General features: G+C 44.7%; 1 protein-coding gene across 1 annotated transcript in view; it reads right to left on the bottom strand.

The window, feature by feature from the left end:
* Positions 1-24,920, bottom strand: part of CCDC175 (coiled-coil domain containing 175) — a 58,308-nt gene that overhangs the window by 12,209 nt on the left and 21,179 nt on the right. The window contains exons 7-14 of the mRNA XM_028141642.2: positions 23,885-23,994; positions 22,099-22,180; positions 17,495-17,631; positions 16,412-16,522; positions 8,198-8,269; positions 7,018-7,153; positions 6,366-6,497; positions 2,411-2,549 (exon numbers count right to left, since the gene is read on the bottom strand). Of these exons, the coding sequence (XP_027997443.2) occupies positions 2,411-2,549; positions 6,366-6,497; positions 7,018-7,153; positions 8,198-8,269; positions 16,412-16,522; positions 17,495-17,631; positions 22,099-22,180; positions 23,885-23,994 (919 nt within the window). The remainder of the gene's footprint in view (positions 1-2,410; positions 2,550-6,365; positions 6,498-7,017; positions 7,154-8,197; positions 8,270-16,411; positions 16,523-17,494; positions 17,632-22,098; positions 22,181-23,884; positions 23,995-24,920) is intronic.

The raw sequence follows: 24,920 nt of genomic DNA, 5'->3' as shown, positions 1-24,920 counted from the left end.
CAAAACGTCTATCACCCAGAATGGGAAAGCTGGCTGAGTGGAAGTTCTACAACTAGAAGGAAAGAGAAAAGAGCATTGAGACATGCACACACGCTGAAAAGCTGAGGTACAGAGGCACGCGATCCGGGCTGGCGGTGGGAGTTGCTTTGTTCAACCCAAAGGGAGACAAGCTCCCGATTACTCTGAAATCCAGTTCTGGGGAGACACAGGGGACCCAAACTCCTACGGGGAGAAGCTGGACTGTCTGCCATCAGGTCAGAAAGTGAGGGTGGCTTTCTTGCAGAACTGCACGCAGGAATAATTGTTTACTGTGCTGGGAGGCATGGGACATGGGGAAGCGGTCAGAGATGCAGAGACGGCTGACTGGCAGCCATCACTGTTTGCCACGCCCTAGCCTAGTGACGCCCTGAGACCCCGCCCCGCACAATCTACACACCCACCCAAGCTCCACGCAGCGGCTTTTGCATATGAATGGCCTGCCCTATCGCAGTGTAACCAAATAAACGGCAGTTCTGGGGAGACAACTCCAAAACCTCCAAACCCCAAGCAAAGAGGAGAAAACTGTAGTTCTTGCTGTAGCTCCTGCTGGGTGGCCTCAGACAGTAGCTGACCTGCACCCCATTGGAGATCCAGAAGCCAGTGTACCTAGTGGTCAGTGTGAGACTTCAACTCCTCACATCCATAAGTGACACATTCAAGAGGCAGACTCAGTGAGCACCAAAGCCCCACTGAAACAAGTCCTGCACCATAAGCGTGTCTCCAGCGCAGCAGTTCTTCCATTATAGACACAGCAGGTCCTTATAGCCAATTGGCCTGGAGGTCAATTCCTCCCAGTGTACCAACAGCAATCAAGGCTTAACTACACTAAGACTTTTTACTCAGCTCACAAAAGGGTGTACCAAGACCGTCCACCTCAGGTGATTGGGAGGCTGAGCTACTAGCCCCTATAGGTCACCTACCACACAAAGCCACTCCATCAACACAGGGAAGCAGCCAAAATGCAGAGACAAAGAAACATGTCACGAATGAAAGAAATGGAGGAAAGCAAACTACTGGACAACATAGAGTTCAAAACCACATTTATAAGGTTACTCAAGAATCTTCTAAAAATTGCTAAGAAACTTGATGAGACCTCTGAGGAGCTTAGTGAGACCTTCAAGGACCTCAATGAGAATGCCAAAAAAATGGAAAAAGACCAGTCAGAAATTAAGCATACATTGTCTGAAATAAAGAATATACAGAAACTCAACTGTAGATCAATGTACCCCAAGAATCAAACCAAAGATCTGAAATATGAGGAAATGAAAAACACCCAACCAGAAAAACAAAAAGAAAACAGAATCCAAAAATATGAAGATAGTGTAAGGAGCCTTTGGGACAACTTTAAGTGTACCAACATCCGAATTTTTGGGGTGCCAGAAGAAGAGAGAGAGCAAAATATTGAAAACCTATTAGAAGAAATAATGACAGAAAACTTTCCCTACCTGGTGAAAGAAATAGACTTACAAGTTCAAGAAGTGCATAGAACCCCAAACAAGAGGAATCCAAAGAGGACCACACCAAGTCACATCATAATTAAAATGCCAAGGGCAAAAGACAAAGAGAGAATCTTGAAAGTAGCAAGAGAAAAACAGTTAGTTACCTACAAGGGAGTACCCATATGACTGTCAGCTGATTTCTCAACAGAAACTATGCAGGCCAGAAGGGAGTGGCAAGAAATATTCAAAGTGATGAACAGCAAGAACCTACAACCAAGATTACTCTACCCAGCAAAGCTATCATTCAGAATTGAAGGTCAGATAAAGAGCTTCACAGACAAGAAAAAGCTAAAGGAGTTCATCACCACCAAACCAGGATTACATGAAATGCTGAAGGGTATTCTTTAAGCAGAGGAAGAAGAAGAAAAAGGTAAAGATGAAAATTATGAACACCAAAATGACATCAAATACATACCTACCAACAAGTGAATCTGAAAATCAAGTGAATAAAAAATCTGATGAACAGAATGGACTGATGACTATAATAGAATTGGATTTTTTTCTTTTTCTTTTTGACATAGAAAGGGAGTGGACTGACAATTCTCAAGGGGAAGGGGGTGTGAGGGGTGCAGGAAGAGTTTGGACAAAAATCTTACACCTATGGATGAAGACAGTGGCAGGGGGTAAGGGCATGGGGTGGGGTGGGGAATCAGGTGGAGGGGGAAAAAAAAGAGGAACACCTGTAATAATCTGAACAATAAAGATTAAAAAAAAAACCACACACAAAAAAAAAAAACCCTAGAGACTGGAGTTAAAGGTGATGAGGAAAGGTGAAGGAAATTAAACCTTGCTTTGGTGGGTGGGTGAACCGCCTGTTAGAAGACAATGGTGAAATCCTTACCTGGGCCGAAGGTCAATTACTTCATACATACCTAAGAGAATACGACCCAGCTCTTGAAACCTTTTGTTTTTGAGCTTATATTCTTCTTCTGTCCCATGAAGTTTGGGAAGATATGTGACTAGTTCATCTTCCTTAATTTTGGTACTTTGCTTTTCCTTAACAATTTTTTCCTTTAAAGAAAGTAAAACTGATTGTGAGGCATGATTTTAGAGAACTGACATAACAGTCGAGAGTAATTATAAATTATTTGAGGGATAGAGTTCTCTATTGGTCTTCTCCTGTCCTAAGGTGCATAGCAAGGTATCTGGCACATCTTAGATATTTTAATAATATTTGCTGGCTGACTCACCTATAAACTAAGACGATGAGAGTCAATGGCTTTCCAAAGATCCTCTCAGTTCTATAGCTCTATTGCTACAATTCTGCTGTTACCATGTGTGTATTCCCAAACCATTTGAGGAATTTCTCTTGGTGGACCATATTTTATGGGGAAAAAAACAAAAACAAGCAAACAGGCAGCAGGACAGATTATGCACAAGTTCTAAGAAATGTGCATGTAAATAAGAAATGGGAGGGGGGTTAGCAATAATTGGATATACTTCTATAGCAAGCATGTCAAACTCGCAGCCCATGGGCCCCATGCGGCTCACAGGAAATATTTTTGCAGCAGCCCAGCCAATATAACGGTATGTAAGCAACATTTTAATAAAAATTCTTGACTTAATATTTACAATATCCTGTTACACATTATTAATAACGAACTACAACATTCCCTAATAACTGATTATTAGAATCCTGTTGCATTCATTTCCCTTACACGCCTTACACACAGGTGCACCATTTCTCTCCACTAATACTAGCAGTGAATATTTTAGCAGCCGACTGCCATGTCATTAGTCTTATATTGACTTGTTTGGTGTGCGCAACAGGAAATATTTCACTTTCAGAGAACAAGAAAAATAGGTTTATTTGCATTACTTTTATTAATTTGTGCAGTTATTCAGTGTCTGGTAAGTTAATGTTCAAGAAAAAATATTAATTTTTATTAAAATGTTCTATTATTTTTCTATGTTAACAATTACTCATTTATTTCAACCCTTTGTATTCAGTGTGTCTCTATCAAAATAAACCTACATTTATATGAAAATTGAAGCTTTTTTTTTTTTGCGGCCCGCATAAACTTAAACCTTGTTTATTTGGCCCGTGTTAGCCTTTGAGTTTGACATGCTTGTTCTACAGCAAATGGGTACAAAATGCCCAAAGCAAAGCATGAATTTGCCTGCTTACGTATTCAAACTCAGGCTTTGTTTCGTTTCAAATGGAGTAATTGTTTTAGAAAGTCAGGATGGGTTTTAAATGGTGAGGAAGGCAGAGGCGGCCAGCTGACGTTCACTAGGCATTCTCCTGTCTTGAACCTCAGGACTCCGGAGTTCAGCAGAGCATATGGCTGCCAGCTACAGGGGTTTCTCTGTTTCCCTTGCAGGTGGGTGTGACCAACGAGTATGTGAGCAGAAGTGGCTCGTGCCACTTCTGGGCCTCGCCCCTGCAGCCAGAAGGGGTATGTGCCCCCTTGGCCCCTTCCTCCCTCCCCTGGCTGGAGAGGATGAGGATGGAAGCCGCCACCTGGACCCACAGCTGTTAGCCAGATGCTGAGCAGGTGGACCTGCCCCTCCCGCCTGGACTGCTCTCCTTTAGCCTCTACCGAGAAAGAGAAAGAACCGTCTCTCCTGCTGTAATGACCAGACCAGTGGGTCTTCTCAACTAGTAGATATGCAGGCTCTTAAGATTTGACTAGGCCATACTGGACCCAGTTTACTCTGAAAAACTTCCCTTTTTAGTTTTAAAGTTGTACCTGCATGGAACTTGAAGAAATCCCTGAGTGCCAGCAGGGCAGCAATGGGCATGCTTCCCCAGCAGGAGGCGCCCGAAAACACAGCTGAGCAGAGGCGAGTGCCCTTTGACCCCACCAAAGAGATAAACTCGGATGCCAGAGACCAGCTCGGGTGGGTACTATAGCGCCAGGTTCAGGTAGGACCAGCATCTCTTGGGCAGACCTTCTAGGACCCCGCAAGGGACATGCCCACTTAACCGAGGCACCAAACCCAGGAAGGCCCAATGTCATGATGAAGACGCAGCACACCAACCAGGGGGCTGTTCTACACAAGCTGGGCTACCTGACCCTACAGCTGACAGCGCCCCTTTATCAGGCTGCCAGGCAGGAAGACAACGAGTTCGGCCAAAGTCAACTTCTCAATAGAGAGAGGCTTGCTAGCCCTTTACAACACACCTTGCATATGCTCACTGTGCTTTGGCATCTTTTTGATACAAGCAGCTTGCTTCCACCCTAATTAACACAGTGATACACCAGCCTGCGTCCCCTTCTAAATTGCCATTAAAAACCTTATAAATAAATATAGAAACACACACACACACACACACACACACACACACACACACACACACAAACACCATGATTTAAAAATGTCACAGTGCAGAATCTGGAGAAAATTTCAATTGTGTGCTATCTGTATTATGTTCTCTACAGAAGAATAGTGGGGGGGGGGGGGAGGGGGGCGGGGATAAGGAGGTATGTGAATGTATTAATTCTTTCCTATTATCTGCACTCTCCCCATCTCTGCTCCAGCCACCTGTCCGCTTTCTGTTCCTCAGATAGGACAGTCCTGCCTCAGACCTTCATGCTCAACATGCCCTCTGCCTGGCACCGCCTCCTACAGACTGCACGCTCCCTCACGCCTGCAGGGCTGGGCCCTCTCTGACTACCCTATTCAAAACAGCACACACTCCAGCCGGTGTCCCTGCTTTCTTTTTCTCTATAGCATTCATCACCATCGAATAGACTACATGTTCCGTTTGTTTATCTTGTTTCTTTGCAAACTCCCCCCGCTGGGAGTTTGAAAGGCCAAGCTGCGCTGTTTTTTTGTTTTCTGTGAGCATCTGGAAGGACACCTAGTACCCGGATGTGGTACAACCGACAGTGCTCCCACCCACCGCCCCCCGCCCGTCCCTCTGATTCTGTCATTCTGTGCCGCACTCTCTGCCATCTGCTCCCGGCCTTGTGCCGGTGGCCATGTCACCTGTTTCCAGGCCAGGCCAACCCTCGGACATCTCTGCCCGAGTGCCTATGCCCCCGAACTGCTGACTTTCCTGCACATCCCCTCGAAGTTACATTTTTTAATTCAGGAAAGAACGTTTGATGCCAGTTTTCATCTGTGGCAGCGTCACCCTTCTGAGTGCTCTTCATTTGCAGGGACGCTTTGCTGCGCCTTTCGTCTGTTTTCCTCACAGCATTTTTGTGCGGAAGGCGTGCCTGCTTCTTGCCTGTCACTCATATTAGAAGTGGCTCTTCTTGGATTAGTTATCTGCAGAGGCTTCTGCATGAGGTGGCGGGGAATGGGTACCTGGAGGGGGCGGGGGGGGGGGGGGCAGGCGGGATGGGCTTGGACTAGGGTCAGATCTAAACTTTGAAGTGGCTCCCTACTCCATTGCTACAGCGAGGGACTGCTGCCTTCAAATCCAAACTGTTTTGGTGTTGCCGGGCCTCTTTCCCCCTTCAAACCAAATCAAGTCAGGAAGGCTCCTCCCACCATCTCTCCTCTCCTCCACTTCTCTACCAATGGGGTCCCCGAGGAACACACCCTGGCCTTTCAAGGTCACCTTGAGAAGGCGTAGTTTGTGTTGTTTCTGGGTGCCCTGGGTACTTCCGGTCCTCTTTCATCCACCTCCCCCAGCATCCACACCCTAGTCTATCCCAGGTCAGCTCTTGGCAGTTCCCAAGTCAGCACAAAAATATTTCTGGTTGCTCTATTTCCTTTTTAGGAAAAGAAGAAAGATTCAGGATGAAATGTAGCTTTCTTCACACTAAAAGATTTGTTTTATATTTAACTAATTAGAGGAGCATGGAACATATACCCCTCTCCCCGCACATAGCCCTCTACAATCATTCTTAGATGTAAAATAAAATTTACCTCATACTTGTTCAATTCTTGAATTAACTTTTTTTCCTTGACGACAAATTCCGTCTCTGTTTGTTTTAAATCTAATGTAACTTTTTCAATCTCTGTCAAATTTTCAGTGATCTCTTTTTCTCTAAAACTGGTCTAATTAGGGAAAAAAAAGATTTGTCATTTGTCTAGTAGCTGTCATCCTTTGATTTTTTCCAACAGCCAGGTAAATGAATATCTCTTTGCATGAGATTTGGCTCCGATTTCAGGCCATTACTTCTCAGTAACCACTGAAAAGGTCCCCCCCCCCCCCCTCAGAGATTTATTTCTTCACCAGACAGTATTTATAAATGATACGAGGAAATGGAGAATGGATCAGTGAACAACGGAGGGTGGGCAGAGGGTAAATATGGAAGTTAAATAAGTGATGTTTGAGCTCTTTATTTTATAAATAAATTCCTGAAAAACAATCAAGTTTCTGATCACAGGAGAAAATTGCCACTTCGTTTGCTAAATTCCTATAGTTAATACACAGCAAATGGATGAAAATTACATAGTTCACCCTAAGCTTGAAGTCAGCCAAAAGGAAAATATCTTTTCGCTAAACTTAATATTGAAGGACAATTACTGATATGCAATATAGGAGATTAATACTAAGTCTGCTGCGTTTCCTTACCTCTTCTATTAACTGATTGCGTCGATCTTCTGCGGCCCTGATTTGATCCATGATAGCTTGTAATTCATCTCTCATCTGGAGTAGCCAACGTGCATGTCTTTTCGACAAACAAGCTATTTTCCACTGAGTTAGAACACTAGAGAGTAAAACAAAAAGATTGGGACAATTTATGTCGTCATTAAATTGACATAACAGTCTACTGAAAAGATGAAAACAAATTCTCTGATCACACAAAACTGTTTGTGCTACTGGTGATGCAGACTGCACATTAGCTAAAAAAAATAATAAGACAGAACGCTGACCGCCTCAATGCCGGATCTGCACGTTGCTCCAAAGTAAGAAGCTCTGTGGGCCCATCCGGTAGGACAGTGGCCAAACCCCACTTGGCAGCTTGCCTCCTTTCAGGCGGAGGGAAATGGAAAAGGCTCGGGGGCAGTGGAAGAAAGGAGAGTCCCAGGCAGAATAGGAATGGAAGTACCTAAATGACCCCAAGTGCTAACGAGGGATTTCAAGCTTCTAGGTTCTCAAATTTCTCTCCACCACAAAATAAAAAAAGCTACCTAACCGGGAGCCAAAATGTGCCACTCGAGTCTTATACATATTATTACCAATGACAACAACAATAATAAAAAAATAGAGTTATGTTTTCCCCAGTGCTTCCTAGGTGCCAGGTGCTGATCCAAATACTTTACACGGATCCCCTCATTTACCATGACGAGGCGGCATTACTATCATCCCCCCTTTACAGGGATGGGAGCAGAGAGATTGTGAAATCACTGAGCTGTGATCCCAGAGCGAGTGAGAGGTAGAGCCGTCAGTGTCGCCCCTCCGCAGAGCCTGCACTCCCACCGCTCTCCTCTGTCCCTGCACGTCCCCTGCTGTCCCCACGAGGCCTGGATGTGCAAAAGGCATTACACAAATCTTGGCAATTTTACTTTTACTATTTCGTGACTTTACTCGATTGAAATGGAAAACTTTGGTTGTGGTCAGAGCCAAGAAAATGTGCGCGCACACACACACTTATATACACACATGTAGATCCGGAACTCACACAATTTAGCTTAAGAAAGTCAGTTTCTTGGATTCTAGCAACCAACAAGTACTTTGATTTCCTCCCTACTTTGGGGCACTGTTCATTCAGATACTAAACAACATACACAAAGGAACTTGTTTTCTTTACCATCTCTGAATTTCTCTTTCCATGTTTTCATTCAGGATTTTTATGTGTTTCCGATAGACTTCCTGTGTTGCTCTAAAAACATGAAAAATATATTGGATTTGGCATTTATTTATAGGAGCTGTTAGAATATATAAAAATTTATATATAAATCTTATGCGCAATAAGGTTATTGCCTCATGGGGACACGAAACAAACCTTGTGAAACAACTGCAGAATGTAGTTGTAGAATAATAGAAAGTTCTGTGCAAGCACACACTGATTTTGCAAGTATCGAGGTGGATATCCAAGGAGAGAGAACAGACTCTGGGGATGCAGCTGGAGAAAGATTATTGGAGGTTCCTGTTTAGCAGGAGGAGACACGTGGACTGCCTGGACAGAGGAGCAATCCCACCAAGGAAAGGACCTCACTGTTTGTAAAGACACTGGGGGAAGGAACAGCAAGTCGGGACCCCGTGACGAAGGCAGACTCGCTGCCCACAGAGGACCTGAAGGGAAACAGCACCGTGATGTAGGAGGAGTTAGAGTCAACAAATGGGTGAGGATCTCTGAATTCTAGACTGAGTTACAATTTGCCTCAATGTTTAATTCAGAAAGTCAGTAGAAATGCTTGAACTAGGGGTAAACAGTCATTAAGGATGGAAGGTTTTTCTGGTGAATCTCAAATGGGTAAATCTGTGAGGGCTCTAACAGAGACATCAGAAGCCTTTATTATTTTCATTCCCTTTATTCCCGAAGTGCTTCATCATGCACAGTGAAGAGCTGAAGGCCACATAAGTAAAATGAGACTTTATACCTTTTTAAAGACAGAAATATTGACAAATGCAACTTAAAATATGAAATACTGTTAAATAAACTACAAACACACTGTGCTCATGTGTGTGTGTGCGTGTGTGTGTGTGTGTGTTTCTCTATTTGAAATCAATTTCTTACCTAAATAAACTTAATATCCTCCCCTGGAACTGCAGGGTTCTTTATAATTTGCCCCAACATAATTGATTTTATTTATTTACATATTTAATTTAATCCCCAAAGGGGTTGACTAGTTTAAAATAAAGCAACAGTAATCGAAAAAAAATCCTTAATGGATGCCAGTATTTGGCTCTGAGCTTCCTGGTGATCAGAGTAATGATGACATAATAATTCATTGTAAATTTGCATTATTCACGAGGAACGTAAAACCTCAATCAACCTGGTTCTATTTTCCTGCTCTTTATAGTGAAGAGTTTATAGTTTCCTTTCTGAGGCTCACATGATGAAAAATAATGTTTAAAATATGATTAAACAATATATGGACATGCAACCAAAAAGCTACTGCCTTGCTCTACATTTCTGTTGATAAGTGTCAAATTTTCACCACCACCCTTCTTCGTTTTCTGTAAGTTTGTCTCTTCAGTATCCTATATTCAAGTTATTTATCTCTCTATGAATGGTGATATTATTCCCCCATTTGAAAAGCAAACAGAAAAATCTGATTTGCTTTTAAAGGCCTACAGTTTTAAATCTTTATATAACAAAGAACTCTTTGACATCACTTTCCTTCACCCTTTTCTGATTGTTTCTTAATAATTCACACTATTCTTCAGTTATATACCATTCATTAGTTATTGCCAGTGTGTTAGACTTGATCCTGAGCCCAATGACAGTATAAGTTGCTTTATGCCCATTGTTAGTGAGTGTAAAATGATAGAATATTTACATAATGCATTTTCATAATAATTATAAAAATAAAAAATACACAACCCTCTTTGATCCAGGAATTCAACTTTTGGACTCATTATAAAGAACTAGTCATGCTGAAAACAGAGATAGAAGAAGATATAAACAAATGGAAGAATATACTATGTTCATGAATTGGTAGAATCAACATCATTAAAATGTCCATACTACCCAAAGTAATCTATAGTGTCAAAGCAACCCCCATTAAAATATCAATAGCATACTTCAAAGACCTTGAACAAACTCTCCAAAAATTCATCTGGAATAAAAAAAGACCCCGAATAGCTGCAGCAATCTTGGGAAAGAAGAACCAAGTTGGAGGCATCAAAATAACATTTATCAAGCTATATTACAAAGCCATTGTTCTAAAAACTGCCTGGTACTGGCACTAGAACAGACATCTAGATTAATGGAGCAGACAGAGAACCCAGAAATCAACCCAAGCCACTATGCTCAATTAATATTTGACAAAGGAGGCAAGAGCATACAATGGAGTCAAGACAGTCTCTTCAGTAAATGGTGTTAGAAAAACTGGACGGATGCATGCAAAAAAATGAAACTAGATCACCAACTTACACCATACACAAAAATAAACTCTAAGTAGATAAAGGACTTAAATGTAAGACGGGAAACCATAAAAATCTTAGAAGAAGCCATAGGCAGCAAAATAGCAGACATTTGTCATAGCAAAACTTACCGATACAGCTCCTAGGGCAATAGAAACTAAGGAGAAAATAAACAAATGAGACTACATCAAAATAAAAAGCTTCTGCACAGCTAAAGAAACCATCAACAAAACAACAAGAAAGCCCACTGCATGGAAGAACATATTTGCCAATGTTATATCTGATAAGGGTTTAATCTCCAAAATTTATAGGGAACTCATACAACTTAATAAAAGGAAGATAAACAATCCAATAAAAAATGGGCAAAGGACCTTTTGAAAGAGGACATACAGAATACCAAGAGACATATGAAAACATGCTCAAAGTCACTAATCATCTAAGAGATGCAAATCAAAATGACAATGAGGTATCATCTCACACCTGTCAGAATGGCTATCATCAACAAATCAACAAATGACAAGTGATGGAGAGGATGAGGAGAAAAAGGAACCCTCTTGCACTGCTGGCGAGAATGCAAGACTGGTGCAGCCACTATGGAAAACAGTAAGGTTTCCTCAAATAATTAAAAATGGAACTGCCATTTGACCCAGAATCCCACTTCTAGGAGTATATCCCAAGAAAACAGAAACACCAATCAGAAAGGATATATTTATAGCTAATTGCCCTAATTCACCATAGCTAAGATTTGGAAACAGCCTAAGTGCCCATCAGCAGATGAGTGGATTAGAAAATTGTGGAACATCTACATAATGAAATACTATGCTGCTGTAAAAAAGAAGGGATTCTTACCATTTGCAATAGCATGGATGGAACTGGAGAGCATTATGCAAAGCAAAATAAGCCAGTCAGAGAAAGATAAGTATCACATGATCTCACTCATTTGTGGAATATCCTATCTAATAAAAGAGTAATATGCAAATTAACCATCACTCCACCACACCCACAAGCCACGCCCACCAGCCAATCAGGAACAAATATGCAAATAAACCCAGCCAAGATGGCTACAGCCACAGAGAGCAGGAGGGAGGCTTGGATTTCCCTGGCAATGAAGGAAGCCAAGCTTTCTGCCTGCCCTTGCTGACCTAGGCCTCCACTCAAGGCTACAAAGTTTCAATGATAGAACATACATAAATCCAAACAGAAATGGCCACAGCCATGGAGCTGGAAAGAGCAGGAGGCTAGGGTTGCCCCTGGCGATGAAGGAAGCCAAGCTTTCTGCACACCCTGGCTGGCCCAGGCCTCGGCTTAAGGCTACAAAGTTTCAATTATAGAAGATACATAAATCCCAACAGAAATGGCTGCCACCATGAAGCAAGCAGAAGGCTTGGCTCCACTCCAGGCTGCAAAGTTTCAATTGCAGAAGATAAATAAACCTCAGATACCAGGGCCTCCACTTGGGTCACTAGGGGGCGTGGTCGGCCTGCAAACCACCACAGGCCCCTCGACCAGGCCGCCCACACCTCAAGGGAACCCCCACCCTGATCTGGGACATCCTTCAGGGCAAACTAGCCAGCCCCCACCCATGCACCAGGTCTCTATCCTATCTAATAAAAGAGTAATATGCAGATTGACCATCACTCCAAAACACAAGATGGCTGCCCCCATGTGGTCAAAGATCCTGCCCCCATGTGGACACAAGATGGCCACCACAAGATGGCCAGCAGGGGAGGGCAGTTGGGAGGGACCAACCCTGCAAGGGAGGGCAGTTGTGGGCAATCAGGCCAGCAGGGGAGGGCAGTTAGGGGTGACCAGGCCTGCAGGGGAGGGCAGTTAGGGGCAAACAGGCTGGCAGCGGAGCAGTTAGGCATCAATCAGGCTGGCAGGAGAGTGGTTAGGGGGTGATCAGGCTGGCAGGCAGAAGCGGTTAGGGGCAATTAGGAAGGCAGGCAGGCGAGGAGTTGGGAGCCAGCAGTCCTGGATTGTGAGAGGGATGTCCGACTGCCTGTTTAGGCCCGATCCTACCTGAATCAGGCCTAAATGGGCAGTCGGACATCCCTCGAGGGGTCCCAGATTGGAGAGGGTGCAGGCTGGGCTGAGGGACACCCCACCCCCGGTGCACAAATTTCATGTTCATTACTACGAATTTCGTGCACCGGGCCTCTAGTAATGAACATAAACTGTTGAACAAAAATAGAACCAGAGTCATAGAAGCATCAAACAGATTGTCCAACTTATGAGGGAAAGCCAGGGGTGAGGGGGTAAGAGATTAACCAAAGAACTTGTATGCATGCATATGAGCATGACCAATGGACACAGACGGGGGAGAGGGGGGTGGTGAGAACATGTGCTGGGGGTTGGGGGCAACCGAGGAGAAGTCAATGGGGGGAAAAGGAGACTTATGTAATACATTAAACAATAAAAAATTTAAAAAAAGAAATAGTCACATAGGTGGACAGAGATATGTTAACTTTGAAAATTGTTAGTAATATAGGAAACAGAAAAACAAAAAAAACACAAATGTCCATCAACAAAGTATTAGTTAAATAAAATACAGTATAATCTGCAGAAGAAATACTATGCAGTTAGAGAAAAGAATGAAGAAAGAGGTCCTGTATATATGATTTTTTCCTTTATTTTGAAATAGCTTTAAACTCAACAGTTGTCAAAATCAGTGCAAAGAATTCCCATAACTTTCACCAACCATGTTTTTTTCATTCTCTCAGATATAATTTTTCAGCTTTATTGAGATACTAGAGGCCAAGTGCACGAAATTCGTACATGGGCGGGGGGTAGGGGTGTCCGTCAGCCCGGCCTGCACCCTCTCCAATCTGGGACCCCTTGAAGGATGTCCGACTGCCGATTTATAGGGATTAGGCCTAAATTGGCAGTCGGACATCCCTCATCTGGGACTGCTGGCTCCTAACTGCTCACCTGCCTGCCTGATTGCCCCTAACCACTCTGCCTGCCAGCCTGCTTGCCCCAAATGCCTCCCCCCGCCAGCCTGATCAACCCCAACTGCCCCCCATGCCAGTGTGGTCACCCCCAACTGCCTCCCCTGCCAGCCTGCTCGCCCCCAAATGCCCCCCCCCCCCGCTGGCCTGCTCGCCCCCACCTTCCCTCCCCACTGGCCTGCTCACCCACAACTGACTCCCTGCTGGCCTGCTCACTCCAAACTGCCCCTCCCCCCGATGTCCTGGTCATCCCCAACTGAACCCCACTGACGGCCTGCTCGCCCCCAACTGGCCCCCCTGCTGGTCTGCTCACCCCCAACTTCCCCCCCTCCGGCAGCCTGATCACCCCCAACGCCCACTACCCCACTGGTCCGATCACCCATAACTGCTGTCCCATCCTGGCCTGATCACCCACAACTGCCCTCCCCTCTTGGCCTCTAATCACCTCTACCTCGGCCCTGCTACCATGGCTTTGTCCAGAAGAACGTCTGGAAGGTCTCCTGGAAGGTCTCCCAGTCTAATTAGTATATTACCCTTTTATTAGTATAGATAGAGGCCTGGTGCATAGGTGGGGGCCGGCTGGTTTGCCCTGAAGGGTGTCTTGGATCAGGGTGGGGGTGAATGGGGTGGCCCGGGCGAGGGGCCTGTGGTGGTTTGCAGGCCAGCCATGCCCCCATGGGGTGAGAGTCCCTGCTGGGGGGCATGGCCAGCCTGGGTGAGGGGCTGAGGGCTATTTGCAGGCTGGTCAAAACCCCCAGTGGGGACCCTCACCCCATGGGGGTGTGGCCAGCCTGGGTGAGGAGCTGATGGCTGTTTGCAGGCTGGCCACAGCCCCTTCAGGGTAGGGGGGGGTGTCCCGCTGGGGTGCCTGGCCAGCCTGGGTGAGGGGCTGAGGGTCATTTTCAGGCTGGCCACACCCCCTTCAGGATGGGGGTCACCACTGGGATGCCTGGCCAGCCTGGGTGAGGGGCTGATGGCAGTTTGCAAGCTGGTCAAGCCCCCCAGTGGGGACCCTCACCCCATGGGGGTGTGGCCAGCCTGGGTAAGGAGCTTTTTTTCTTTTTTTTTTTTTTCAGCACCTCCTTGAGCGGAGACCAGGGACAGCTGGAAGCAGGTATCTGGGATTTATCTTCTATAATTGAAACTTTGTAGACTTGAGCAGAGGCCAGGGCCAGCCAGGGAAGGCAGGAAGCTTGGCTTCCTCCATTGCCAGGGGCAACCGAAGCCTCCTGCTCACTCCAGCTCCATGGCTGCCACCATATTTGCTGGGTTAATTTGCATACTCGCTCCTGATTGGCTGGTGGGTATAGCAAAGTGATGGTTAATTTGCATATTTCTCTTTCATTAGTGTAGATAACTGACATATAACATTGTGTAAGTTACCCAGATATTTGGGAAAAATCCAATTACAAAAGACTACAACCCTAGTTTTAGGTAAATAAAGAGATATGCACATATCTAGCTATATAAAACCCTAATATGCAAATCGAACAAACGGCAGAATGACCAGCAGAACGACCGGTCACTATGATGTGCACTGACCACCACGGGGCAGACACTCAAGGCAGGAGCTGCCCCCATCCCTCAGACCCTGACTGGCAGCGGGGGGTGGGGCCAGCAAGCGGGTGGTGCCAGGCCAGCCAAGGTGGGTGCGAGCAGGGGTCCCTGATTGCCTGCCAGTTGCCCACAGATTGGCCCTGATATCCGGCCAGGCCTAGGGACCCTACCCGTGCATGAATTTTGCGCACTGGGCCTCTATTACATACATATAAAAGCCTAAGCGACCGGCCGACAGGCTGGTAGTTATGATGTGCAATGACCACCAGGGGGCAGATACTCAATGCTCAGACATGGAAACATGGAACTGACTGATGAATCTCAGAGGGAAGGGGGATGGAGGGAGGGCAGGAAGACATTAACCAAAGATCTTATATGAATACTTGAGGCCTGGTGCACGGATTCATGCACTGGTGGGGCCCCTCAGCCTGGCCTGTGGGGATCAGGCGAAACCAGCTCTCCGACATCCCCCGAGGGGTCCCGGATTGCGAGAGGGCACAGGCCAGGCTGAGGGGCTCCTCTAATATGTACATATTATGTATAAATATAAATATACTAGAGGCCCAGTGCACAGATTCATGTACCAGTGTGGTCCCTGGGCCTAGCCTGTGCCCTCTGTCAATCTGGGACCCCTGGGGAATGTTGGGCTGCCAGATTTGGCATGATCCCTGCATCCCCGTAGGTGGCCATTGAGGAGCCCGAGCCAGGGCCGGATGCCGCTCCTGCTCATCCCAGCTCTGCTGTGCCTGCTGCTGCTGCCACTGATGTGGAGGTGGGAGAGGCTTGTGCTGCTGTGAACCCTGCTTCTGGCTGAGCAGTGCTCCTGCTGTGGGAGCACACTGACCACCAGGGGGCAGCTCTTGCATTCAGCGTCTGCCCCCTGGTGGTCAGTGTGCGTCATAGTGAGTGGTTGACTGCTTGTTCGGTCATTCAGTCGCTTAGGCTTTTATATATATAGATATTAGAAAGTATGTACAGCAAACTGTTAACAGTAATTATTTCTGTGGAGAGATTTAGGAAACTTACTCTTGAAGTTACAAATTTCTATATTTGAATTTTAAAATCCGGTATAGGCATTACTTTTTAATCAGAAAAATTAAAATAGCAATTAAAGTGATTTAGAATGGTAGAAATGAACATCATGTGGGGTCAGTGCTGTAATAACATTTGGGCACATTCTTGGCACTAGACCCCTAACTCGTCCACTCCCCATGCTCAGCAACTTGTATACAACTTAGAATCTGTCCATCCTTTCAATGAAAGATTCAATGATAATGACTGTTCAGGATTGTAAAACAAAGAGACCGAATTACAAACCTCTTTTTTTGTAGGAGATTAGAAATTGATATATATTTATAGTTAACTATTTTTTTAAAAAATGCAGAGAGGAATGAAGATTAAAAATTTCAAAGAAACAAACATACCGATGAAGTTCAGAAAGTGTGACAAGTCCTTCTTCCATATTTTTGATGTCTACTTTTCTTTGTGACAGGAAGTTTTCTTTATCAGAAATAAATCTCATTTGTTTGTTATTTCTACCATAAAAAACACAGAGATATCATATTTTAAAGGTTTAAGTAATCATTTTTAAATCTTCTGCATGAGAAAATATGCCAACACAAAAATTTCAAAAGTGGTTTGGAAAATTCAGTTCATAAACTATCGACCTAATAAATTTTCCCAATGAATCAGTAAAAATAGAAACAGTCTTTCTGCATGTGGTGGCTAAATCTAAAGTTATGAAAATTCCCAAACTATGAAAAGAGCACTAATTATAATAGAAACCATAAAACAATAAGAACAGCTGTATAATACTTTATCCCTCTGAATGTGTGTGTCTCTCCTACTACATTTATTAATTCTGCCATATTCTTTTGTGAAAGGTAAAGGGGTCGATCAGACCAATTTTGATATATATTTTATTGATCTTACAGAGAGAAAGAGAGAGAGTTAGAAACATCAATGAGAGAGAAACATCAATCAGCTGCCTCCTGCACGCCCCCTACTGGGGATCGAACCCACAACCAAGGTATGTGCCCTTGACCAGAATCAAGCCGGGGACCCTTGGGTCTGCGGGCTGATGCTCTATACACTGAGCCAAACCAGTTAGGGCCAATTTTGAATACTGGCTCTACCTCTTCCCAGGGGTGTGACCTTGAAAAGAAACTTTACCTGTTTAATGAGCCTCAATTTCCCCATCCACAAAATGGGGATCAAAATACCTATTTCAATGGGATTAAATGAGATGTAAGCATTTAATAAAAAGTGGTTTGTTGGTTTGTTGGTTTGTCTCTAACTTGCAGAAAGAATAATAGGAAGGTTATGGTTTTATTCACATTTCCACAAACGGATAGGAACGCACCTGTAATGGAAAGTACTTTATCTAAGTGTCAATAGGTTTTAAAACTAGGATAAGTTCAGGTGGAGGGTCACCACTTTGACAGCAAGGAAAGCACCCCATAACTACAGCATGCTGACTCATGTATGGATCAGAAATAGAAACATACTCTTCTTGTATTTTCCTTTTTTGCGAAAGAACTTTATCCTCCTCAAGTAAGACAATCTTATATTGTCTGTTAAGAGTCTGCAATTTCTCTTGTAGTTCTTTGTTTTCTAACTGAGCTTTGTATATTTTTTCAGCCACCTAGGAAAAAACACACACAAAATAACCGAAGTAGAGGACCTGCTTCACAGTTCCTTTGAGGGGAGTCAGGGTCGGGTGGGCAACTCGCTGAGAGCACTGATCATATTGCTTAGCAAAAAATGACTATGCCACAAATATTGAGTGATTTAATTCTATATCAACCATCCAATTATACATTTTGGGGCTTCTTCTATAACTTATGACAAAAGTATAGGATGGTAGTAAACACTGATGCAAAACCATAGAGTAATAATTCATACTGAAATACAAATTGGGATTAGTAAACTGGGATCATTCACTTTATGATGTATGTCTTTTTTTCCAGAAGATGAATTACACTGGGGAAGTAAAGTATAATAACAACAGAAGCTCTTGCTCAAAACCTCTTTGGCTGGATATTATGCTTGCTTTTTGCTAAATATTTCTATTTGAGGACAAAAAAAGAGTACTTATTAGTGGTCTGAAAGAGGTAAAAACTTCGTGTTTGGATGTCTCTGTTGAATTCCATCAAATGAGGTGGAACAGATAGATTTAGTATTCAGTTCAAAATAACCTTCTGGCTGAGGATTGCTAAAATAGCTGGGTGAAAAAAAATCCTTAAGTGTTGAAGAACTAACAAGATGGTGAGGAATTTCTAGGCCTTGTTCGACAAGAAAGCAAGAATCCATAGTGGTAAATCTAGCACTGAAAAGTCCTTTACCCTTAGCACATTTACAGATATGGAAGAAAAACACATGGAAACTGAGTTTTGGTTTTCTTACACATCAAGGGGGACAAAAGCCAACACTTGGGGCTCATCCAGGTGTGTTGAGTCTGATAAACCTCCCATCACATTGTCTGGGATCCCAAAGAGCTTCCTTCTCTGGTGAAGGGTGAATCAGAAGCTAACAAGCCATGGTCCGTGGCACAAACAAACCTGAAGGTGTGTGTACACACACACACACACACACACACACACACACACCCTAATATATAAAAAGCCAGGGGCCATCACGACCAAAATAACTAGATGGACGACCGACAGCAGGCTGCGTGGGGCAACAAGGCTAGCTGGGGGGGGGGGGGGGGGGGGAGGGAGTTGGGGGTGACGAGGCTGGCAAGGGGGGGGGGCAGTTGGGGGCAACCAGGATGGCAGGGGGGCAGTTGGAGGAGACCAGGCTGGCAGGGGGGCAGTTGGGGTTTCCATGCCAGCAGGGGGGAAGTTGGGGCGACCAAGTCCATGGGGAGGCAGTTGAGGGTGACCAGGCCGGCAGGGGGGGGCGCCGTTGGGGACAACCAGGTCAGCAGGGGGGGAAGTTAGGGGTGATCAGGCCAGAAGGCAGAGGCGGTTAGGGGTGATCAGGCTGGCAGGGGAGCAGTTAGGGGCAATCAGGCAGGCAGGCAGGTGAGCAGTTAGGAGTCAGCGGTCCCAGATTGTGAGAGGGATGTCCGACTGCCGGTTTAGGCCCTATCCCTAAACTGGGCCTAAACTGGCAGTCGGACATCCCCCGAGGGGTCCCGGATTGGAGAGGGTGCAGGCTGGGCTGAGGGGACACCCCTCGCTGTGCATGAATTTCATGCACCAGGCCTCTAGTGTGTATATGTGTGTATGTGTGTGTGTGTGTGTGTGTGTGTGTGTGTATGAAAATAAATAAATAATTGGGTCATATTATATATACTGTTTTGTATTAAACTAGAGGCCTGATGCACAAAATTCATGCAAGAGTAGGCCTTCCTTCCCCCAGCTGTGGGTACTGGCTTCCCTCTGGCACCCAGGATCCAGGCTTCCCTCTGGCAACTGGAACCCTGGCTTGCTCTGGGACCTGGGACCTGGGCTTCTCTCCGGCCACTGGCAGGCACCCAGGACCCTGGCTTTCCTCACAGCCCTGGCTTTGTCCAGAAGGACGTCCAGTCTAATTAGCATATTATGCTTTTACTAGGGGCCCAGTGCACAAATTCATGAACCTTGAAAGAAACTGTGGGCCGCAAGGCTGCGATAGGCACAGGGGATGGTCACGACCCATCCTCTATACCTCTGCCCAGGCCCCTGCCATGTCCCCCGGTCCCCTGTCTGCTGACAGCCCTGCTCCTGCCGCCACTGTTCCCATGCACTGACAGTGCCGGCCCTGCTTGCACCTGCTGACAGTGTGGAGCAATTGGGGCCAGCGCCAGCAGCAGATGTGAGCAGGACCAGCACCATCAGTGGGTGCGAGTGGTAGCTACTGCTCCAATTGCCCCTCGGGAGCAGGGGGAGGTAAAGAAGCCCTCAGGGGCAATCAGAGCTGTTAGCCACCACTCGCATCTGCTGATGGCACCGAGTGATCGGGACTGGCACCAGGCAACAGCAGCACGTGCGAGCGGGGCCAGTGGTGGCAGTAAGTGTGAGTGCCTGGTGGGACAGCTACGTGCAGGAGCAAAGAATTTTCAGTAACCACCAGAGGCTTGCCCCAATGACAGTGACTGACACTCCACCTTGGTCTGGAGCCCCTGCTCACCTGCTCCACCATCCCACCACAGCCAATGCCCACCATGTTCTGCACATTCCCCCTGGTGGTCAGCACACATCATAGCAACTGGTTGTTCAGTTGTTCCGCCGTTCAGTCTATTTGCATATTACCCTTTTATTATATAGGACTAGAGGCACAGTGCATGTATTCGTACACCGGTGGGGTCCCTCAGCCTGGGGGACCCTCTTGCAATTTGGGGCTCCTCGGCAGATGTTGGAGAGCTGGTTTCAGCCTGATTCCCGCAGGCCAGGTCAAGGGACCCCATCAGTGCATGAATCTGGGCCTCTAGTCCTATCTAATAATCCTATCTAAGAAAAGAGTAATATGCAAATTGACTGTAACTCCAACACACAAGATGGCTGCCCCCATGTGGATACAAGATGGCTGGCAGGGGAGGGCAGTTGTGGGCAATCAGGCCAGCGGGAGGGCAGTTGGGAGGGACCAAGCCTATATGGAGGGCAGCTGGGGGGAACCAGGCTGGCAAGGGAGGGCAGTTAGGGGTGACCAGGCCAGCAGGGAGGGCAGTTAGGGGTGACCGGGCTGGCAGGCGAGGGCAATTGGGAGTGACCAGGCCACCAGGGGAGGGCAGTTAGGGGCAACCAGGACTGCAAGGGAGGGCAATTGGGAGTGATCAGGCCTGCAGGGGAGGGCAGTTGGGGGCAACCAGGCCAGTAGGGGAGGGCAATTGGGGGGACCAGGCCTGCAGGGTAGGGTAGTTAGGGGTGACCAGGCTGGCAGGGGAGGGCAGTTAGGGGCAATCAGGCCGGCAGGGGAGCATTTAGGCGTCGATAAGGCTGGCAGGGGAGTGGGTAGGGGTGATCAGGCTGGCAGGCAGAAGCGGTTAGGGGCAATCAGGCAGGCAGGCAGGAGAGTGGTTGGGAGCCAGCAGTCCTGGATTTTGAGAGGGCAGTTGGACATCCCTCGAGGGTACCCAGATTGGAGAGGGTGCAGGCTGGGCTGAGGGACACACACCCCTGTGCATGAATTTTGTACACCAGGCCTCTAATATGCATATACGATCTTTGGTTAATCTCTTCCTGCCCTACCCACTTCCCTTTTCCCTCTGAGATTCATCAGGCTATTCCATGTTTCCATGTCTGTGTGTTGAGAGTCTGCTCCCTGATGGTCATTGTGCATCATAGGGTCAGCCGGTCGCTTAGGCCAGTGGTCGGCAAACTCATTAGTCAACAGAGCCAAATATCAAGAGTACAACGATTGAAATTTCTTTTGAGGGCCAAATTTTTTTAAACTTAAACTTCTTCTAATGCCACTTCTTCAAAATAGACTCGCCCAGGCTGTGGTATTTTGTGGAAGAGCCACACTCAAGGGGCCAAAGAGCCGCATGTGGCTCGCAAGCCACAGTTTGCTGACCACGGGCTTAGGCTTTTATATATATAGATTTGTCATATCCTAAACGATGACATTTAAATAAAGCATCTCTGTTAAACTTTAATTGTATTTTGCCTCTAATTGTTCAACTTTCAAAATAAATGCTTCATTGACTATCTTATGGAGAAATCTTGGTTTACAGCCATGATTATTTACTTAAAATATCATATTTCTTATAACCTAAGTTTTAAAATGTCTAGGGAATTCTCTAGAGGACTAAATTTGACTTAAATATTTCATTAACATTATTAAGTACAATATGGGTTGCTACACAACAGCAAGAAGCTCCTATTTTTTCTAATTAACTCACATAAAAATGTCCATTAGTCATGGATATTCCTAATATAAAATAACCATATCCACTTGAAAAGTTATCAAGAAAATAATTTATCTTCACATGAGCAATTTTTTCTTTTATACTTAAAGTGCTCTGTGAGGGAATAAAATCTTTAAATCAATTACTGTGACTGATCATGATTATTATTAGTTAATGAAAAATCTAGTTTTGGAAAATTTCTCCATTTACTTAAAATATTATCTAAAAAGAAAATCTAATTATAATCTAAAAAAATCATAATTTCTGTCTTCCTACCTCCTTTATCTTCTGCAAATATTCATTTTTTTCAATATTAGTTTTCTCTCCCAGTTTGTTCTTGGTGTTCTTTAAAAAATATCTATGAACAAAGGAAGCCAAACAAATTCATATTAAGACATGTTTTTTTAGCAAAGCCATATTGCCCTACATATTTATATATTCGTTATAACAGACAAAAGATTTTACTTTTTAGAATTGATGAATTAATGCTTTATTATTCTATTCAATCATTTAAGAAGCAATGGCAAATGAGATTGTTGTTTTTATTTTCTCTGAGAATTCATTATTGGTATATAAAAATGCCATTGATTTCTGGGTGTTAATACTGTATCCTAAGTGTAGCAAGATTTTAAATCATAACTCCTAGAAATAATTTAAGAACTAATCTGTATCTTCCACTATGATTCCCTACCTAGTTTTTCTTTAAAACATATATGAACTAAAACTATTAAATCACTTTCAAAGAAAAATAGTTTTTTATTCTGAATTTGAATTGTAGTAGTTCTTGAGTCTTCCTATGTTAAATGTGGTATTGAGTACAAAGATTGGTGCCTACTTATAGACTAATGGTGATGATTACTGTACTGGGCAATTGCTATTTTAAAAGACATAGTAGTTTTAATCACAGTACATTCAAACCTGTGTATGTAGAAATGAACCCTTTTATAACATGATTCCACATGTGCAGTTAACTTGTCTTGTGGAATCTGCTCAGTTCACAATTTGTCTTTTAAATTGAACTCTGGAGATAGGCCCAGAAGCCATATATTTATATTACAAGACCACACCTTCTGGTCCAAAGCTGAGCCAAACAGTTTTTGTTGTTAATCCTAACCAAAGGGTATTTTTCCTATTGATTTTTAGAGAGAGTGAAAGGGAGGGAGGGAGGAGGAGTGAAAAAGACAGAGAGAGAGAGAGAGAGAGAGAGAGAGAGAAGAGAGAGAGAGAGAAGTGGGGGGGAATGTGAGAGACACATAGATTGGTTGCCCCCTGCACATGCCCCAACCTGGATTGGAGATCGAATCTGCAACCCAGGTACGTGCCCTTGACAGGGAATTGAACCCTCGACCCTTCAGTGCTCAGGCCAATGCTCTAACCACTTAGCAACACCAGCCAGGGCTGAGCCAAATGGCTTTTGATGGGAAATCTGGGAATTCTCCTGGAAGAGAGTCTGTTGGCCAATCTCTAAAGATAAACGGCCTGTGTCAGGTAATTTCAGAGGGTTTGGAATGGCCATGCTTAGCCATGGCACACCAGGAAGAGAACACAGCATGCAGACAAAGAGAGAAAGATGAAACTCTTTTGCAAAAGGAAGAGAGAGTGTGGGCCTTGGGATGGAAGAGTCCCTGAAGTTTCTGGTTCCGGTCCCGTGGGTGAAGGTTTTTGCCCAGAGGCTTCCCTGTAATTTCTCAATAAACACTGCAAACCTCCCTCGACTAAGAACAGCTACTGTACCACATGGGTAGGTGAGTGTGTAGCCGTGCAGCAGGCCTCGTGAATGCCTTCCTGGGGGCATATTCATTTGCAGGAATCCTGGAACTGAAGTGAGAATAATACATTCCACCGGGTCCCTTCCTTTTCCTGAACTGACTGCATCATCCCCAATATTTTCTCTTGATCACGGGAAAGACTGATTAATTTCAAAGTGAGGAGGTGTTTCTATGCAGTTTACAAGAAAATTTTAGTAAACTGAAAGCTTATAATTTTCATCTAATAAACATTTTTAAAGGAAAGAAACATGACACTGAGAAATGCTTCTGTAAAAATAAAGTATTATACTTACATATTTTCCTCCAGGCTATTACAGATTTTCTTCATTTCTTCAACCTGTTTTTCCCAATGCCTTATTGATTCGTTTAGTTCTGCTATCTCCATATTGTGATCACTAAGTACCTATTGGAAATGTTAAAAAATGATGGCATTCAGTCATTGTCAAATGACTCATGATGGCGGTTCAATTCACTAAATATTCATGTATCACCCACTCAACTTCTACACTGGGGGTGTCCTTGAGTTAAAATAAAAGCAATTATTACAACTGTTTCTTCAAAATACAAACTAGGATAGAAATAAAAAATAATATTTGGGAGGGAGGGCAACCAAATATAGTAGTGAGGATGTGACAACTATAAAAACAACTTTCAAGGCATGAATTCACTTTGACTATCATTTTAAAAAATAAACAAATCTATGTTTTCATAATCATCTTCAAAATGTTATTCCAGGAGAGGAGAATGATATTATAAACAGATCAAAACAAATTGACAATGCAGTTTTGGAATAAAGAAAAGGGAAGGCAAACGTATCAGAGCGCTGGGCCTGCATTTGGGCTCGTGAGGGAGAACGGAGCTGGTCAGATTACTGTGCCCTGCAGCACAGGTACCACGGGCAGATCATCGAACGCCATCTAACCCTGCATGCCCATGTGGGTCCTAGACACCTGTGGGCAACATAAAGGTGCTCTCCATCATGCCACGTGAGACAGGTGACAGCTCCCCAAAACTCTTTCTTTCTCTAAAGCAACCTTGTGACTGAACTTCTGGGCCCTAACTAATTCCAGAGTAACAAGGGTCTGAAATCCCAGAACTTGCGCCAAAAATCAGCAGAACGTCTAAAGGACTCTGGCAGGTCAAAAAGATTAGTGACTAAATGCCAAAGGCCATCAGGAATGACACTGGTTTACCTCTTGTCCTCAGTTCTCCCTGCCCTGGGTATGTAGGCCATCTTGAGGACCACGCACCATTATTCTTTTCTGCCAACAGCTTGACCTGGGTGCAGAGTTTTCTAAACTAAAGGTACCACAGGAAGATTAATCTAAC

This window comes from Eptesicus fuscus, chromosome 5 (genome assembly GCF_027574615.1).
Source record: "Eptesicus fuscus isolate TK198812 chromosome 5, DD_ASM_mEF_20220401, whole genome shotgun sequence".
Lineage (NCBI taxonomy): Eukaryota > Metazoa > Chordata > Mammalia > Chiroptera > Vespertilionidae > Eptesicus > Eptesicus fuscus.
The sequence above is the reverse complement of the archived record's forward strand: the minus strand, read 5'-3'. Positions and strand labels throughout refer to the sequence as shown.